The sequence below is a fragment of the Euprymna scolopes genome, chromosome 9 (assembly GCF_053919585.1).
Source record: "Euprymna scolopes isolate OS-2025 chromosome 9, ASM5391958v1, whole genome shotgun sequence".
Lineage (NCBI taxonomy): Eukaryota > Metazoa > Mollusca > Cephalopoda > Sepiida > Sepiolidae > Euprymna > Euprymna scolopes.
The window spans coordinates 80,645,281-80,665,526 of record NC_136490.1 but is presented as its reverse complement, the minus strand read 5'-3'; the positions used below and the strand labels follow the sequence as shown (position 1 = coordinate 80,665,526).

Below are 20,246 nucleotides of genomic sequence, written 5' to 3'. Positions count from 1 at the left end.
ATGTCAACAGTCAAAAGTTCACAGACACACAAAGTCTGCAATCCAAGAGTTTGATTTACCATCCGCACATTTCCAAATGGTACATATCGATATTGTTGGCCCGTTACCCCTAACGCGCAATGAGTCAGATCCTTACCTCAGCCCATACATATATTTACTGACCTGTATCGATCATGCAACTTGCTGGATCGAAGTACAGCCAATGATCGAAATAACTGCGCATCTCGATACCTCGATTTGGAGTCTCATTGCATGTTGTAACTGACAGAGGTAGCCAATTTGAGAGCAAATTGTTTCAAGAGTTGGCCAAGGTAGTAGGTTTTTACAGATTGAGAACAACTTCGGATCATCCTCAAAGTAATGGAATGATTGAAAGAGTACATTGTACCCTTAAGCAGTGATAATAGTGCCAAAAGAATCCTGGATGAAAGCGATACCAGTGATCCTATTAGGTATACGCAGCACTCCTAATGAATCAGGTTTTTCACCTTTTACCACTGTTACTGGAGCACCAATATCATCAGCTGACACACAAGCAGAGAGTAGAAAAAGAAACTCCAGTTAACAACAAGTATGTTATGTACGTAATTTGTGTGAATGGATGTCCCAAATTGATGTACTCAACAATGGAAAAGGATTTATCCATGGAAATGCAAAACCTTTTATACCGAAAACCTTTCTTTTCCTGTGAGAAAGTATGGTTTAGGGTTGATCGAGTTAGGAAACCATTAGAAGCCCCTACTCAGGTCATTATAAAGTTTTGACTCGATCAGATAAACACTTCCAGATCGATATGAATAACGGTACTCATGCACACGTATCAATCGATAGGTTAAAATCATTTACAGAGCCAACTAGCAGTAATAGAACTAGAGTGAGCGAGAAAGCACAGATAGGTACTACTAATGATAAGGATGTCAGAACAGATGATACCGATAAAGTTGAGAGTAAAATTGCTGGTGGCATGTATAAATCTAGATCAGGAAGAAAAGTCACATGGAAAAAGAAAAATTAATACTTTTATTTTTAAACAGAAATAGACATAATAATAATTCTAAGGATATTAACTAACTCTGTTACTGGAGGGGGGGGCTCGTGTAGTGAAGCCAAGACTACTACTTTTTCATTACATTTCTCTTTCTCTCTACTTTTCCCTTTACCTTCCTTCCTTCTTGTCTATCTATGTGACCAGAAGTTGTAGCCAATCAGGACGGAGAACAGTTCTGGTGGGAAAGAAGGAGATACAAAAAGTTTTCGAAGCAAAAAGACGGAGAGATGAGTTGTTCCAGCGTCAGGGCAGAAATGAAAATACCGAACTTTCTATGACTCGATACCACTTGTACGCTGAAATGTATATAAAACCATTTCGTTTTGAAATGCCTTTGTTTCTTGACTATTATTCCCAGGTCGGTTTCTAGACAGTTCCAACACTCCTGTCTTCTTATTAATTTCAACGACTCCCCAAAAGGGGGACCTGCTGAAATGGTGACCTACCCAACAAGAGTTACATTATGGTAACCGCCATAGATGTACGAAATGAATTAATATTGGTAGCAGAGCATATTCTTTCATGTGACAGATATTATATCTGTTCGACTTAGGTTGAAACACAATTGAAAGAAAGATGGCATCATTTACAAAACAGCCACCTATTTTGCATAATGAAGAAATGTACATTGAATGGAAATAAGACGTAAGTATATGGTCTATCTTCACGGATTTACCTAATGAAAACATCCAAGCAGTATTTTTCTTATTGCCACAAAGCATACAAGAATGTGTTCGACACTTAGACATCAGATATCGGCTGAACTGAAGATTTAAAAATAATTGCAGACAAGTTGGATGAGATATATTTAAGGGACGAAAACACAATAGCATACACACGTCATTCAAGGAATTTTACAAACGAACTGCTGGAATAAACATAAACAACTTTTTGGTGCGTTATGAATTCTTGTACGAGAAATTAATGTAAATACGGAATTTCTCTGCTGAAAGGAGTCCAAGCATTTTTTGTTTTAAAAAACGAAAAATTAGCAAAGACAACATGTGGAAGTTTAACTTATGCACCAATGAAGGATACCTATAAAAAAATTTAAAAAAAAAAGGTATTTTCTGATATTTCTTCATTGGAATGTAAAACAGTTCTCACGATCAAAGAAGAAATTGAAACTGTAAATTTCAAAGGGAACAAAAATCTATCAAGGAAACAAAGCAAATCTAACGGATAGACAAGGTATGATAATGCGTTGTTTTAAATGTGGTTCTATAAGGCATTTTGCCAGAGGTTGTGCTGGTTTTAGTCCTAGAAATATTAACACTGCTGTGGATTCTGACCATGTGCACCTCTCATTAATTCCTAGTCATGTTATCTAATATTGATAAATGATTCCAATATAAAAATGTCCAATCTTGTAAAAGAGACACTGGATATGGCAGTGTTGGATTCTGCCTGTTCTAGAACTGTTACTGGAGAACTTTGGTTTAATGTATTTTTTGGTATATTAAATGACCGAGATAAGCAATTAGTGAAGACTTTTAAATTCAACAGGACATTAAAGTGTATCTACATTAACACTGCACATGAATAAAAACGTGCAAGACAAAATTAACATTATAGATGAATGAGCTGTTAGCACGTGCCGAGGCAAAATGGCCGTTTTTCGCCCGCTTTATTTACAAAAACACCATAAGAGACTGTTAAACCCTCTAATGATAAAGGGCATCAATAGTTTCATGGGAGTGTAAGGGCAATAACTCTGTCCAATATATTACATTCCTTCAATCTTACTCTGGATCACAAACTTAGTCTTCAGATTTTTTTTTTTGGGGGGGGGGGTCTCCGAATACGTCCTGACTTACGACAGGCTGGTGATGCCGATTTTCCTACCACTGCTGGAGTCCCTGTAACTTCTTCCATATGCCTGCTCTCAGGTACTAAACCTTCCTCAGGAACTTCAGGTGTGCTGGAAACTTCAGGTGTGCCAGAATTCTCAAGATTCTCTGCAGCGTTATCTGCTTGTATCTCAGGCATAAGTTCCACTGCTGCCAGTGATGGGAGTTTCACAAGCTGGTCCGTATGTCTCCTTACTAGCCCTCTATTGGTTTCCGCTTCAAAATTCACTGCTCCCAACTGTCTGGTAATGGTACCTTTAATCCATCATTGAGTAGATCCATAGTTACGCACAAGTACAGGATTGGCTACTTTAAATTCACGGAGCGGTACCATTACTTTGCTCCCCCTTTCAATTTTATTTTTCACATCCAGAGCCCTGTATGTGTCTGGCTTTGCCAAATAAAACACCGTTCTTAACTGTCGTTTGAACATCAGCTCGGCAGGAGAAACCCCAGTTGATGAGTTGGGAGTTACCCTATAAGTGAACAAAAATCTGTTTACCTTGGTTTCAAGTGTTGCCTTGCAGTCTGTTTCCATCCTTTTAAGCACTTCCTTGAAAGTTCGGTCACTGCGTTCGGTTTGACCATTTGAGGAAGGATGGTAAGGAGCTGTGAAAATCTGCCGAATTCCATTGGCATTCATGAATGCTTTGAATTCTTCACTTGTAAAACAGGGACCGCTGTCACTCACAATTAATACTGGCAGTTCATGTGTTGCGAAGATCCCTCTCAATTTCTCAATTGTGGTCATAGCAGAAGATGATTTCGTTATGCATATTTCAGTCCACTTTGAATGAGCATCCACTGCTATCAAAAACATGTACCCAAAAAATGAACTCGCATAATCTAAGTGGACCTTCTCCCATGGTGAACTTGGATATTCCCAGCAATGAATGGGAGCCTTGCCAGGGTTGCTTTGATTAAGCATGCAGATTCCACAAGCTTTACTGACTCTCTCAATATCTGCATCCAGATTTGGCCTCCACACATAGCTGCAAGCAAGGGCCTTCATCCGCACAATCCCTATGTGTGTCTGATGCAATTGCTGCAACACTTTCGTTTTAAGTCTAGCCAGAATTACAACCCTACTTCCCCATAATACTGCACCATCTTCACGTGTCAACTCTGTCCGCTTGTTGAAGTTGGGCTTCATTGCTATGTCTGGAATGCACTTGCTCCAGCCACTCAGGATATATTCATACACGCAATTCAAAGTAGGGTCTCTTCTCGTCTCCATTCTCACTGCCGCCACAGTCACTGGAGCGTCAATCAAGTTCATCATGTGTATCCTGTTAGTATTTAGTGTGGCATCTTGTTCCTGCGCGCTGATTGGACGATGACTGAGGTAGTTTGCATTTCCATTAAGGGACCCGGCACGATACTCCAACCTATAATTGTAGGCAGCCAGAAATGTGGCCCAGCATTGAACTCTGGCAGCAGCAAGAGAAGGAATTAGCTTGTGCTCAGCAAACAACCCCAATAACGATTTGTGGTCAGTGAACAATGTAAAATTATTCCCATACAGATATTGGTGTAACATTTTCACTGCAAAGACTAGGGCCAGACCCTCCTTCTCAATGTGCGCATAATTCCGTTCTGCCTCAGACAGCATTTGTGATATGTAGCATACTGGTTTCTCCCTTCCATCTTCCATTTTGTAAGCCATTACAGCTCCCAGTCCATAGGGAAAAGTATCTACTTGCACTAGAATAGGTCTAGATGGGTCAAAATGAGATAAAAGAGGTGCAGAATACAGCATCTTCTTGGTTTCTTTAAAGACCCTTGTTTGTCCAGCACCCCATACCCAGGGAGTATCCTTCCTCATTAAGCTATGAAGCAGTTCCAGTATTGTTGATAAATTCGGCAAATGACTATGATAATAGTTAAGTGCTCTGAGGTAGGCTCTTAATTCCGTGATGTTTTGTGGCCGAGGTGCCTCTGTCATGGTGGCTACTTTGTCTGGAAGAGGAGCTATGCCTTCCTTACTAATTCTGAAACCCAAATATGTTACTTCAGGAAGGAGAAACTTGCACTTACTTTTCTTTAATTTTGATCTGGCCGCATCCAGGGCAGCAAATACACTCTGTAAATTCTTCAGATGACTATTGTCATCACTACCAGAAATCAAGATGCCATCCACATGCACCTTGCAAAAAGCAATGTTCTTCAACCTATTGTCCATCTCCCTTTGAAAAATCCCTGTAGCACTGTGCACCCCAAATTGTAGTCTGGTGGGCTGGTATAAACCTTACTGGGTGTTTACTGTTAGTAGTTCCTGGGTTTCTTCATCCAATTCCAGTTGTTGATAAGTATGGCTCAAGTCGAGCTTGCTAAATTTCTGACCCTCTTTCAAAGTAGCAAATATATCTTCTGTCCGAGGAATAGAGTAGTTGTCACATGGTAATGCCAGGTTTACTGTTTGCTTGTAATCTCCGCAGATCCAGATGCCCGCATTATCATTTTTGGCAACTTGTACAATGGGAGCAGCCCACCTAGAGTACTCCACTCTTTTGTAAATTCCCTGGGTTTCCAGGCAATCTAGCTCTTTCTCCACATCCGCTTTTATGGCATAAGGCACTGGTCTTGCCCGACAAAATTTGGGACTCACCATCTTATCAATGGGTATTTTCATCTTAAAATCTTTTAAACACCCCATTTCTTCAGTGAACAGTGACTCAAATTCTTTAAGAAGCTTTTCCAACCTCGAAGGGGAATCTTCCTGATATAAGGGAAAATTGGTTCTCCAATCTAGCTTTACCTTATTTAACCAGTTGCGGCCAAGAAGTGTCGGTACATTTCCTTTCACCACCAGCAAAGGTAGTCGATGCTTTAACCCTTCCTGGATTACTTCCACGTCTGTGGTCCCATGTGGTTTAACTAACTCGCCAGTGCATGTTCTTAACTTGACATGGCTTTCTTTTAGATCACAAATTTGGCCAACTTTCTTGAACTTTTCTAGGCTCATTACTGTGCATGAAGCTCCTGTGTCCACTTCCATGATCACTTTCTCTTCCACTAATACTGGTGGTGTCCGAAGTGTAGCAACTGAGTACAAGTCTAGCTTTTCCATTTTCCTCCACATTGTTCACCGCCCTGCTTTCCTTCCCTCATGCTGCTGAGCTAACAGGCCTGCTCTCTTCTTGTCTACACTTCCGATGAGTATGCCCGATTCGCCTACATTTAAAATATTCCTTGTTTTTAAACTGGCACTTGTCCGCCTGGTAGCCAGTGATTCCACAACGATAACACCCTCGTTTTAATGGCAACCTGTGTACGGACGTTTCACTTTCACTCGTTTGTGCTCCCAACATCAACTTGGAATATTTCCTTGCCGATTCCATGGATACTGCTATTTCAATGGCTTTGTCCAAAGTTAGCACCCTTACACCAAGCAAACACTCCTGTATCTTCTCATCTTTCACTCCCACAACCAAACGATCACGTATGTGTTCATTTTTTACTTTTTCTTCGAAGTTGCAATGCTCTGACATTTTTATCAGTGTGGCCACATATTCACTGATGGACTCACCTTCTCGTTTGTCCCTCGTGTTGAATAAGAAACGTTCATGTATCTCGTTGGGGGCCAGCCTGATGTGTCTCTCCATCAGAATACATAGTTCTTCAAATGTTTTCTGCTCAGGCCTAATTTCAGCTAAATCACTGAGAATAGCATAATGTTTTGCCCCAATAACCAACAAAAATATAGCACGCTTCTTATCTTCATTCAACACATCATTGGCAGTAAAAGAAAAACTTTACTCTCTTAATATAGTGCGACCATTCTTCTTCGGTAATATTCCATTCTTGAATTGCGCCAAGCAACGCCATTTTTATCCGCTCCTCAGCAACTTTTACTGGTTCGTTGGATTGTAGGTGTTCATCGCTTTTATTTTTAAATTGTCTTGTTACTCCTCCGCATTATTCATTCCTTGTCGCCAATTAAAGTGTATCTACATTAACACTGCACATGAATAAAAACGTGCAAGACCAAAATTAACATTATAGATGAATGAGTTGTTAGCATGTGCCAAGGCAAAATGGCCGTTTTTCGTTCGCTTTATTTACAAAACACCACAAGAGACTGTTATGCCCTCTAATGATAAAGGGCATCAATAGTTTCATCGGAGTGTAAGGGCGATAACCCTGTCCAATATATTACAGACATTTTGTTTTGCTGGTGGAGAACAGGTAAAGGCAATTAAAGCAGTTAAATATCCGGTAACTATAGGAGGTGTAAAAGGTGTTAGAGCATACATAGAGGCTAACATTATCAAAAATGATTAACTCTTGTTACTAAGTTATAAATCAATGAAAACTGCTCACATGGTACTAGATTTTAAAAGTGACAGTTGTAAGATTTTAGGCAGATATATAAAATTACAAAAGACAACTTCTGGACATTATAGACTTCCATTGACAAATATGCTTTTGCAGGCTGAAAAGTTACCAAACTTTGTGTTACGTTGTGAAGCCTTAAAAAAATGCTCTTCAGAATCATTTTGGGCATAGCCTAAATGAGCTTGTTTTTGGACAAACATACGCTGTCAGTTTTATCTACCTGCATTAGAGACTGCAACAACCAGTGATATAGTTAGAATCAATTTAAATGCTTCACATTATGTGAGAAAAAAGTTAATGGAGGCTGAATCAAGTGAAAATATTTGGAGAGCACTGTTCATTATGTGGATGAACAATTTGTGACAGAAGACAGTGTTTATTATAGAAGACAAAACTATAAAGGATGGTATGGCTTGCCAAAGTTTTGGGTAAAGAGGGTCAATGTGTATTGATCAGACTATAAAATGGAAAAGGAATAAAAAACTGGCAGTGTCAAACCACCCTCTTGTCGATACAACGCACAAAAGTCTTTTTTCTTTCTTTCCTCAACTTACAACAAATCCTTATTTTCTACTGTGGCGAAAGCTGTGAAAATGAGGGCTTACCGTTCAAACGACCTAGGTGTGCGTGTGTGCTTTGTCATCGCTGCGAAGCTAGGATACGAAAAGAATTCCAAGATTGTGCCGACAGCGTTTTGTAATGGTATAATCTTGGAAACTCTCGCAAAATCTCATGCATATATGCAAATCAGTTGGTCTTCGACAACTATAAATTTAGGTCGTTTTGGAAGGCAAGGAGCGAGGAAAGAACGGCCGGTTGGTAATTGTGTATGCTGGATCGTGTTGGTGGCGTGTCACCGTGTCTGTGTGTGTACTGATCGAACCGCTTTCCTGTCCCTTGGACTTTGAATTTGTTTAGATTGGATTTCAACTTCAAGCTATTTCGGCGGATATCTCCGGTATGGACAAGTTCGACCTGAAATTAATCCCAGAATTTGACGGCTCCCCGGACGGACCTTCCGTGATCGAATGGCTAGAGAAAGCCGAACGCATTTGCCGGTTGTGCAAGATAAAGGGCCCAGCTATAGTCATCCCGCTTAGGCTCACCAAAGGGGCCTATGCCGTGTATCAGCAGCTCGGGGATGACGCGAAGATGGAACAAATTAAAGAGGCGTTGTACGGAGCATTTGGAGTGGACCCTTTTGTTGCCTGGCAGCAATTTTCTGGACGACGACTTGGGCCAGGGGAGACGGTGGATGTCTATCTGGCCGACCTGAAGAAGCTTGCCGCCCCCTTCGGGGGTGCAAGCGACCGTATACTGGCATGCGCCTTCCTGTCTGGGCTCCCGGAAAGCGCCAGTCGACTGCTGCAGGCGTCATCGAGGCTCAATGAGCTTGGATTAGAGGAGCTATTGGCTAGAGCCCGAAACATCATGAAGGACGACGAGGAGCCAGTCACGGCGGCAGTTGAGGCATTGGAATCGCCTGTAGAGGGCCGACGATGCTATAAATGTGGTGGCCCCAACCACTTTGCCAGAGATTGTAGGAGTGACACGAAGCACGCCCCGGATTATGGAGCACGGAAGCGGATGCATTGTTACCGTTGCGGCAAGCCAGGCCACTTCGCCGACAGAACGCGGCCGCCGTTGTCTGGGAACTGGAAAGTGTCTTCCTTGAGCGTGGCCGTCCTTCCGAAATACTGACCGACAACGGCACCGCTTTTGCTAGTGGGCAGTTCAAGCAGTTCACAGACGGCTGGGGTGTACGACTACGATTTCGGTGCGCCCATGTGCCTAGCGGGAACGGGATCGTGGAACGGAACCACCAGGCCATCAAGACCATTGCAGCTAGGAAGGGGTGTACAGTGCCTGAAGCGCTATACTGGTACAACGTCACCCCTAAGGACGATGTCTCGCCCTCTACCGCGCTGGCTGAGGCGCTGCACCGGTACCATGTCAGGGTGAAAGGGTTAGAGGCCAGCCCTCTACCCGAGCCAGGCGACACGAGATAGTATCAAAGTGGGAGACGTCGTCTGGGTTAAGAACCCTCGTGGCAGATGCACCACGCGTTATGGAACCGGGCATGTTACCGAGGTGATCAGCCTGCAAGCCGTGCGGATTGATGGGGTGCCCCGACACGTCAGGGACCTGCGAGCGGCATCACAGGCGCAGCCGCTGCTCGGTGATGAAAGTGAAACAAGTTCCATGGCCAGTGAACCATCATTCTGGTATATGCCGGCTTCATCGGACGACGACAGCACTGAAATCAGCAGCCTCTGGTTCACTGATCCCTAGACCGCGGACGGGAGCTCAACTGAAGATGAGGCTCCCTGTCTGCCCCTCCGTAGAAGCACCCGAAGAAGGAGGTCGCCATCTCCCTGCCCCCTCTGTGATAATGATATCAGGGGGGAGTGTGGCGAAAGCTGTGAAAATGAGGGCTTACCATTCAAACGACCTGGGTGTGTGTGTGTGCTTTGTCATCGCTGCGAAGCTAGGATACGAAAAGAATTCCAAGATAGCGACGACGGTGTTTTGTAATGGTATGATCTCGGAAAGTCTCGCAAAATCTCGTGCATATATGCAAATCAGTTGGTCTTCGGCAACTATAAATTCAGGCCGTTTTGGAAGGCAAGGAGCGAGGAAAAAACGGCCGGTTGGTAATTGTATACGCTGGTTCGTGTTGGTGGCGTGTCACCGTGTCTGTGTGTGTACTGATTGAACCGCTTTCCTGTCCCTTGCACTTTGAATTTGTTTAGATTGGACTTCAACTTCAACTTGATATTATCTTCCACCGTTCGTTCTCGTTCTAAGCTATCCAACAAAAATCTCCACTCGACCCCTGCTTTAGAATTCATCCCATTTAACAGTTACAAATTGTGTACATATGCAAATTAATGGCATAGTGTTACAGTAAAAAGGGCTGTCCTCTTTTCCTGTAAGAAGAGCTTTAGATTAGTGGAAAATGAGATTAGCATAAGCCCAAACTCAAACTTTGTAAGCAAGGTTCAAAGATAGATTCAGAAAATGGGATGTTAGAATTTCGTTATTGTTAAATTTCATATAAAATAGTTTAGATATTATTTGTTTTGTAAAAAGAATTGTTCATTCTTTTATGGAAATTGAATTAAAAAGGTCAGCTAAAAAAAATAATGAACAATACAATTTAAAAATACACTGAAAAATAAGTTTGGTTGAAAAATAGGTTTGTGAGAATTCTTTGTCAGCAGAAGTGTGTTTTGGGAACATGTCCCGAGCCACCTGAGTAGCCACGTGAGTTGGTCACATTTGGATCCATACATATGACGTCATAGCAGAAAGGGAATTTCTCAATATAGGAGCTAGTTTTAGTGAGATTAGTCAGGCAGAGACAGGTTCGAGCAGTCCGCAAAGGCAGTCAGAGGAGGGTCCCTTTAGAAGTGAAGGGAGAACATTTAACCATGTAGAAACGAATTTGAATTCCTGACGGCAATCATCATTTCGACCAGACAAATGAAATAAATGACATCATCGATTTTTGTAACTGTTGTGTTTGTGTCGTCATTCAACAATTGAAGGTAATGTGTTCATCATCTTAATATGAACTTTGTACAACCCTCTTTCAAGTAATGCCTCTCTCTATCATAAGTAATGACTGTGCCCTCCGGTGTTAAAAGAACTGATCACCCTCGCTCAATCGCTAATATATGCTATAAGAATCCACAGAACTGTAATATGTATGAATGTCTTCTCTCCCCCTCACCATTGTTATATATATGTCTGCCGTCTCTCTCCAACATGAATGTCATCATTATCTCTTTAATATGACCCCAGCTATATAACAATACATTCACCAATGAGCGACCACCAAAATTATTCTTGTCTTTTTTTTCTACACTTTCTGCTGGCATTTTACGAAGCTAAGCAAACATGAGGTCGTTTGCAAAACTAATTTCTATTACACCCCCTCCTGATATCACTATCACATAAATAGCAGGGAGATAGTGATCACCTTTGATGTGTACTTCTACAGAGAATTGGAGGTGTCACTTTGTTGTTCCCACCTTCCTCATCACTACCGTCATCGCCACCAGAACATTCCACAATTTCCTGTTCTGTAGACAGCATTTCTGAGCTCATCCAAAGGGGCAGTAGAGGATCAGGATCATCCTCAAATTGTATATTTTCTTCCTTATCATCATCTGAGGTAGAGGAGGCAGAACCGGGGCTGACATCTTTCACATGATGTAGGACACCATCATAAAGTATTACATTCCTCCCGGACCTCAAGACCCAACACGAGCACCCCATCCTTTAAGCGCTTAAGATCCATGCTCATTAAACCGAAAGACTCCAGTTTCATTTGAACCACATCTGCAGACATTATGTCTTTATTAACATAGATTTCATCAATGTCAGCTGAAGTAGCTTTCACTGTGGTCTCATCTTGCATCAAAACAGTTTTAATAATAGCCGTCATTATTAAGGGTGCTACTTTTAGGCCCAAACCTAATCCCATCAAACAGTATCGTTTACCCATGATTATCACTGTCTGAAATGGCCACAGTGACTCATGAACCTATATTTGTAGGTAGGCTCTCTTCAAATCCAGCAGTGCTATATTATTCCCTTTCTGGCACCATTCTCGTAGTTTAGCAGTGCATACATCTGCATTCCTGGTAAAGGCAACAACATGCTGATTCAATTCTCGATAATCCATCATGGGTCAAATTTTGTTTCTAGTCAGTTGTTTAATAGCCATGAGCAGAATTAATCCTTTGGATGGTCCTAACCGTTCTTGTGAGTATGGTATTAACCAACCATTATCAATCCACAGCTGAAGTTCTTCTTCATATGCAGCCTGATTCTTGGTAGAAACTGCATACCCTGGAATGGTGTTACATAACCGATCTGGCAATTCGATCATGGTCCATTTCCATCTCATAGTCCAGGCTCTTTCTTTGTCGTCAAACATAGCAGAGAAGTTCTTTCTCTCAATATAAATAGCAGCACATACTTCTTTCCTTCTACCAAGCATTATACCTCTGGCTGCTGTAATCATGACACCTCCTAGAGTTCTTATTGCATTAATTCCATGTAATATCCAAGGCAGTTTTCCTGCATCACCAGGATGTCAACTTTAGCTGTGTCACCTTTCTCAGTGCAGATTGTGACAGTTCCTATACCGCAACATGCTTGGGATAAGCCATTAATAGTCATGACCTTCACTTGTTGCTTCCTCCACGTTTGACAGCGATTTGCACTAACTATAGACCAGGAACATTCTATGTCTACAAGTGCTAAACATTGCACCTCATTAATTTTGATGCCAATAACAGGCAATGCTGTGTTCATTGCTTGGCAAGGGGTAAGGGTGGCGACAGTACCTTGTCCTCGACTTTGTTTCCCAAACAGTTGCGAGATATATAACCTAACTCATTGCAGCAATAACATTGTAGTGTTCTGTGTGCTCGTGGATAAACATTCACCGTACCACTTCAACTTTGGCACTCCTTAGCAAAATGGTTAGGACCCCCACATTTATAGCAGACAGGGCTTTCAGTCTTAGCATTAGCTGGGAGGGAATCCACATTGTTTCCATAAGGTTTAGATGCTACACGACTAATGCTGGCTGTTGTTGTAATTGGTTCTGGTTCCTTAAGGATGTTTCGCATTCGGCCCAATAACTCGTCCATTGTTAATTTGTCGATACGTGACGACACTTGCAAAAGTCTACTGATATCCTAAGGTATGCCCACTAAAAAGGCACAGCTTAACATTTTGTTGTTGACACCACCAAATGGTGCTGATAACTTCCATAAATCAGCTAAGTAAACGTCCACCATTTTATTGTCGCCGGGTAGTGAACTGTTGCCATACAACAAAAGAATCCATCCCAAATGCTTTATATAAGCTCTGCTTAATTTCTTCCGAGTTAGATTCATCCTCGAGTTGCTGGTGCACTGCATAGGCTCATCCGGTTAACCTCAATGGAATGACTGTTGCTGGCTCCTTTATTTTGCACAATTTGCAAATACGCTCAGCCTTCTCAACCCATTCGATGACAGATGGCCCAGCAGTAGATCCATCAAATTTCGGTATTAAATGAATGTTCAATCTGTCCATTTTTTTTTTTTATTTTAAGTCACCGCTTATCAAAGTCACTTGGAAATAAAATAAAAGATAGCTTATAAAATGGAAAGGGGGGAAAAAAAAAAAAAAAAAAAACTGGCAGTGTCAAACCATCATTTGTCGATACAATGTACAAAAGTCTTTTTTCCGTTCTTCTCTTAACTTACAACAAATCCTTGTGCATTCGATATTATCTTCCACTGTTCATTCTCGTTCTCATTCTAAGCTGTCTAAGAAAAAACTCCACTCAACCCCTGCTCTAGAATTCATCCCATTTAACAGTTACCAATTGTGTACATATGCAAATTAATGGCATACGTTCACCAATGAGCGACCTTCAAAATTATGCTTGTCCTTTTTTTCTTTTCTACATTTGCTGCTGTCATTTTACAGGCTAAGCAAACACGAGGTTGTTTACGAGATTGATTTCTATTACACTGACATGGAGGAACATTCTACAGGATGCATCAATGTCACTTGATGAAGGTGAACATGATGAAAATTCCAATAGTAACAGGGAGGAACTGAAAGACAATACTACAAGACCGAGTAAAGGGAAAATAGTGGAATATAAAATTATTGGAAGTAATGAAAAAGGAAAGATCATGAGTACACAAACTGGAAATTATGACCATTGGCAGAATATAGAACCAGCTACAGAAAATGAATGACCAGTGTGTATCAATTGGGATCAAACAGAAGAAGATCCTGAAGAATATATAGATTTCCTCACAACTGAACATGAACCAAAGTAAAAGATGTGATTGATGCAAAGGAAAAAGAAATAAAAACATGAAAGCTCATGAAGTGTATGAATATGTTACTAACATAGGTCAAAAATGTCAACAAGATGGGTTAAGGATGAGAAAGTGCTAACGAAAGCTTGTTTTGTAGCACGTGGATATGAAGAAAATTCACACAAACTAAAGACAAACTCTCCAATATGCAGCCGTGAAGCTATGTATCTTATAATTTAACAGCCTCCATAAAGAATTGGCAGATGGAGACCTTTGATTTCACCTCAGCATTTTTGCAAGGTGATATGCTAGAGAGAGAAGTATTTCATAGACCACCATTTGAGGCATGTCTACAGTCACAAGTGTGGAAGCTGAAAAGATGTATTTATGGATAGAATGATGCGCTCCATTCATGGTACAAGAGCGTTACTTGGGTATTAGTTAAATTAAAAGGAATGGTAAGTGCATATGATAATGTATTGTTTCTTTGGCATGATTTATCTGAAAACTTGATGGGTATTCTGGCAATGTATATAGATGACTTTATATTTTGTGAAAATGATTATTTAAAAAAAAAAGTGGTTTCAGAATTAAAGAAAATATTCAATGTTGGAATGCATGAAAATGGAACCTTCAAATTTCTGAAATTGTGCATTAGATAAACAGCAAATGGGATTATTATAAACCAAAACAATTATGTGTCATCTATTTCTCCAATAGATATAAAGAAAGGAAGATCCTGAAGGAAAAATGATGAGCTGAGTGAAGAGGAGAAAACAGATTGAAAAAAATGAGGTCAAATGATGTGGATATCTACCTAGGCTCGACCTGATGTACCATTTGATGTGTGTAGGATGAGAAATACCGGAAAACCTCCTAAAGTGAAGTTACTTTTTGAAGTTAACAAGTCACTATTAAAGCTAAAATCAAAGACAAGTTCCATATCCTTTCCACACCTGGGAAATCCTTCAGATTTGAGCGTGGTTTGCTATTCAGATGCCACCTATGCTAGCTTGGAGGATGGTTCCTCACAGGGTGGCTATATCATCTTTGTTTATGGTAAGATGAATAGACTGGCTCCTTTCATCAAATAAACTTAATCGAGTAACAAAGAGCCTATTGGTGTCTGAGACTCTTGCACTCAGTGAAGCTGTTGATACTGCAAGAAATCTTCAGACTACCCAAGTTGCCTGAAGTACTTTGCAAAATAGACAACACATCTTTGGTAGAGACCTTAAAATCATCAAATCTTGTAAGTGACAGACATTTGAGAGTGTTACATGTAAGGGGACAGTAATGGCGTAGCATCAGATTTTGCCGCCCGGGATGGTCGTAAAATTTGCCGCCCCCTGCTTGCTGGCATATAATTGCCTGCCTGCCCCCCCCCACTGGCATATAATTACATGTTACCCCCCCTCCCGTTATGATTACCTGTTTTGCCCATCCCCACTGCTGGCATATGATTACTTGTTTTGCCGCCCCCACCTCCCATTGCTGGCATATGACAACCTGCTAAAACCTTAAAAATTAAAAAAAATGCCTCTAAATATTTATTTTCATTGAACTAATGTTTCCACAATTCCCTTCAGATTAATGTTTACACAATTCCCCTTTTTTAAAATTTAATTTAACAATTTTTTTTCGATAATTTGAATACTAATAAGTATGTAAACAATCTGATAAAAATTATATAAACGTTAATATGAAACAAAAGTAACCAAATGTTTTTTTTTTTTCAAAACAAAAACGTATAATTCAAATTATAAAAAAAAATGTTAAATTAAATTAATTGGCTACACAATCAAATATAATAATAAATTTAAATGAGAACATTTGGACACCTAGAAATGTTATGAAATGAGAAAATCATTTTTATTTACTTTTTGTTGTTTTTAAAGTCCGAAATTTCACCAAATAGCATGGCTGTATCAAAGAGAGGATATTCCGATGTAGTTTTCTTTTCTTTTTCTTCATAATGTTATTATTAAGAGGTCGAGCCTCTCAAAGAGAAAAAAAAGTCTTGTATCGGCGCTTTTTGAAATCCTTGTGTGTAATCACTCGGTTTAAGAGCAAAATTTAAGAAATGGAAAGTCACACATTTTAGAAAACATTTTCTTATAAATTTAAATGAGAATATTTGAAATGTGAATTTATAAATTTAAATGAGAATATTTGAAAACATGAAAAGGTTTAGAAATGATAAAATTATTTTCATTTACTTTTTTATTGTTATTTTCGAATTTTCACAAAAAACATGGCTGTATCAAGAAGAGGATATTTTGATGTAGTTTTCTTTTCTTTTTCTTCATAATGTTATTATTAAGAAGTCGAGCCTCCCGAAGAGAAAAAAAAACGTCTTTTATCCATGCTTTTTGAAATCTGTGTGTAATTGTTCGGTTTAAGCATAAAATTTAAGAAATTCGTTGTTGCTAATAATTTTTCAATCTTTTTAAAAAGAGTTTTAATTTTTTTTTAAATAAATGTATTTATGAATTGTAAATAAGGCTATGAATTTATTTTTGTGAGAGAACTATCGCAAGGCATCAAGTCGGTTGAAAATTTACAACATACTTTTCGCGCTTTTTTTTCGGCAAAGTTATTAATAACAATATCAAAATTCACTCTATCGACAAGTTCCCTCTCTATGGAGAGGATTGTCAAGTCTGTAAGCTCATTTTTGATCGAAGGTAGTTTTTATGAGCTTCAGTTTCGAGAAAGAGCGCACACAGCTGGCAACACTAATAGCTCGGGTAAGAAAAATGTGCAGCAAGATCACAATATTAGGGATAGAATCCCCAATGTGGTATCTCTGTATAAAGTTCAAAAGTTTAAGAGGTCAATTGATTTTGTCTTTTTCTATATCTTCGTCAACTTCACCAAGCTGACAATCATAATTATCATCAAGCAGATTTGATGGTGTGAGAAAAACGTATTTATTTGCAAGATTGTGAACTTGTTGAAATCTGCAAGATATTTCTTTAGTCAACCTGTCTATGACAGACAGCATTTCCCGTCTCAACTTAGTATCAAACACCAGTGCTGCATCAGTCAATCGTTCACCACACATTCATTTCTTTTTGTGGATACGATGCTCCATGCTTATCCCCATTTCAGAGCAGAGTTTTTTTTTACCTGTCTATTGCAGTGTCCACCATCTTTTCTCTATTCGGAAGAAGGCAACGCCATCAGCCTGACAGCCCCTTTTTTTGAAGATACTTCTGGGCATCATTGATTTCTGCGAGAATAGTTTTCCAAAGGCTCAGAAATAAAAGAAACAGAAACGACAATACCGAGTTGAGAATTAAAGATGCATCTGATTTTGTGGTTGCATTTTCTCATTCATCTGTGAGCTGTTCTAGGGCAATGACAACTTCCAATAAATTTTTACCACAACATTTACAGCATCTGCTCAACTACTCTGTCTAGTTTCCACAGTCCACTTGATATTTATACCTATCAACTGACTCAAGATGTCCCAGTGATGTATAGATGCAGAAAAGAATGAGAATAACCAGTATGCAAAAAATGTAACAGAGTAAACTGCTACAGAAGCGGCATGTTCACAAGCCAGATTTAATGAATGGTTAGTGCATGGCAACAATAGAACTTTTGGGTTGGTTTCGGAGATTCGTTTCTGCACACTCGATCGGTGGCCTGCCATAATAGCAGCATTGTCAAATGCCTGGTCAATAGTCACCAATCTGAATCCCATCGTTCTCCAGTTCTATCAAAATCAGTTAAGAAATGTCCTCCGCACTTTTACTTTTTGTCTCGATGAAGCAGAGAAAAGACTCCTCCACTGTCACTATATTTTCATCAATTTTTACGTAGCGCAACACCTCACTCGTCTGGTCCTTGTGAGATACATCAGGAATTCTATCAAAAATTATGCAAAAATATTTGCTTTCTTTGATTTGATTGATGATTTTCTTTCTTACCTTCTTTGCCAAAATGCTTACAAATTCATTTTGAATTTCTGGTAACAGATAAGAAGTATCGATTTTCTTTCCCAGGTTAACTTTCACCAAATGTTCACGGAGCACAGGTTCATACTTGGCCAATAAATTTACCAATTCTAAAAAATTCCCATTGTTTTCTTGATCTCTTTCATCATTATGGATGTCTTCCCGATGACCCCGTCGTGCCAGATTCTGCTTGGCGAGAAACCTGATGATGTCCAGCAATCTAGCTACAATTTCCAGCCACTTAGTTTCCTTCTCAATAAGATGTTGCTCTACTTTGTCAACTATGTTTCTTTCAGCAAGTCAGATCTCTAGATCCTTCCAGTTGAGAAATGCTTGAGCAATATTAATTGGACGTAAATTTTTTTTTCATTTCAGAGACATTTTTAGAACACTAACCAAAAATTATTATTTTCTTCATGGAAAGAAATTCTGTAAGCTTTTTGGTTGGTGGTCTAATTGATTACGCATAGTTTTACAACCTTGCCAGTCAGACTTTGGGTTAGTGAACATTTCTACAATGTTAGAGTAGCTTGGAAATTATGATTATTCATCATTTTAGGTTAAATTAATGTAGAAAGTTTAAATTTAAAAATAATTAAATGGTAGTTTGCTTGAAGCATTGCATTAAAGTATCAAAGGAATATATGGAAATTTTAAAAAGCCGAGAGCAATGCAGAAAGGACTGGGGCCACAAGAGGAAAGAGAGGAAAAACAAATGAACAAATAGATGGGTATGTTCAAGTAGAGAAATGTCTAACTATTTTTAACTATTTACGAACATACTCGTCTATTTGTTTGTTTGTTTTTCCTTTCTTTCCTTTGTCCTTTCTTCATTGCTTTTGGCTTTTTAAAACTGTCATGTATTCCTTTACCAGCAATGCTTCAAACAAACTACCATTTACTTTTATCCCTTGGTGTTAGCCAGACAGTGTTTGCACTTACCAAGAGTATATTCCAGATCTCGGAGAAACGTGCCAGAACCAACTGCCAGATCCATTTCTTAAAAATATGCTGCAGAAACAACATTATCCCCAACACAATCAAATATATACATCTACAAGATTAAAAATAATAAAATATAGCCAATAAATATTAATAAAAAAATTATCCCTAGTTACCTACAGATTTAAGTAGTCACATCTTACAGCGGTTCTAACCTCTATCTGCGGTTCTAGTCTCTTTTGCCATCTTGAATATACTCTTTTTTTCTTTTTGAAAAGCGGGAAGTACTTTCATTCAAAATTAATCAAAGTTCTATATCACCAACAGACTTTATATTCACCGGACATACCAATAACTTGGTTGCAAATAATTATGTAATGAGAGAAGGAGTGATAAATGAATAAATAATTAGACATTTCTCTACTCGAACATATCCGTTTATTTGTTTGTTTTCCCTTTCTTTCCTCTTGTGGCTCCGGTCCTTTCTGCATTGCTCTCGGCTTTTTAAAACTTCCCTATATTTAAAAATAATTGTTTGTGCTTTTTTCCGGCAAGATTTTCAAGGTGTCCATATGCAATAAAAGAAAATAAAAGTCGAATAAAACAAAAGGAAAATATCATATCAAGAGTCTTAGTCTAAAATTATCACAATATTAGTAAAAAGTATTTCTATTATAATTATCTGTATCTTGTTTTTTTGTTTCGTTTTTTTTTTTTTTTTTTTTGCATTAAAACAAATCAATCTACAACATATCTATGACATTGTCAGTAGTAATAACAGGGAAAATATTGATGATTAGGATAAACACATGAACATTCTTTGATAGAGAGAACATAAAGAATAGTTAAGAATGCATTCATATCCGTTGTTAAGTTAAAAATTGTTTTCTATAAAGTAATTATGTTATTTAGAAACACATGTTTAAAATAGAGAGGGGACGTTGTTAACTATTCTGTTCCTATACCGTTTTATTTTGCATAACAATCGTTAATTATTTTCAATTGTTTATGAAATATTCAAATAGCATTTTGTCAACTAACGACAAATGCAAATCGGCTTTGTTTTAAAAGAGAAACGCATCTTTAGTTGTTTCATTATTTTCAATAATGCAGACATGAGAAGGTTTTAGAGTAATTCGAAAAAAAAAAAGACAATAACAAATCACTAATTAAATATTTAGAAATTTAAAAAGAATCAGAATCAGAATCTGGAATCATATCGGATCAGGAATTTACGACAGAATCGGTAACTGAATCGGAA

At 39.0% G+C, this 20,246-nt stretch overlaps 1 protein-coding gene across 3 annotated transcripts in view; it reads right to left on the bottom strand.

Annotated features, from left to right (window-relative positions):
- Positions 1–20,246, bottom strand: part of LOC145284728 (ADP-ribosylation factor-like protein 16) — a 301,276-nt gene that overhangs the window by 173,744 nt on the left and 107,286 nt on the right. The window contains exon 2 of one of the 3 annotated variants that reach the window (XM_080133660.1): positions 18,986–19,097. The exons of the other annotated variants lie outside the window; for them this stretch is intronic. Coding sequence (XP_079989786.1) covers positions 18,986–19,069 — 84 coding nt within the window. The 5' untranslated portion in view covers positions 19,070–19,097. The remainder of the gene's footprint in view (positions 1–18,985; positions 19,098–20,246) is intronic. 3 annotated transcript variants of the gene reach the window in all.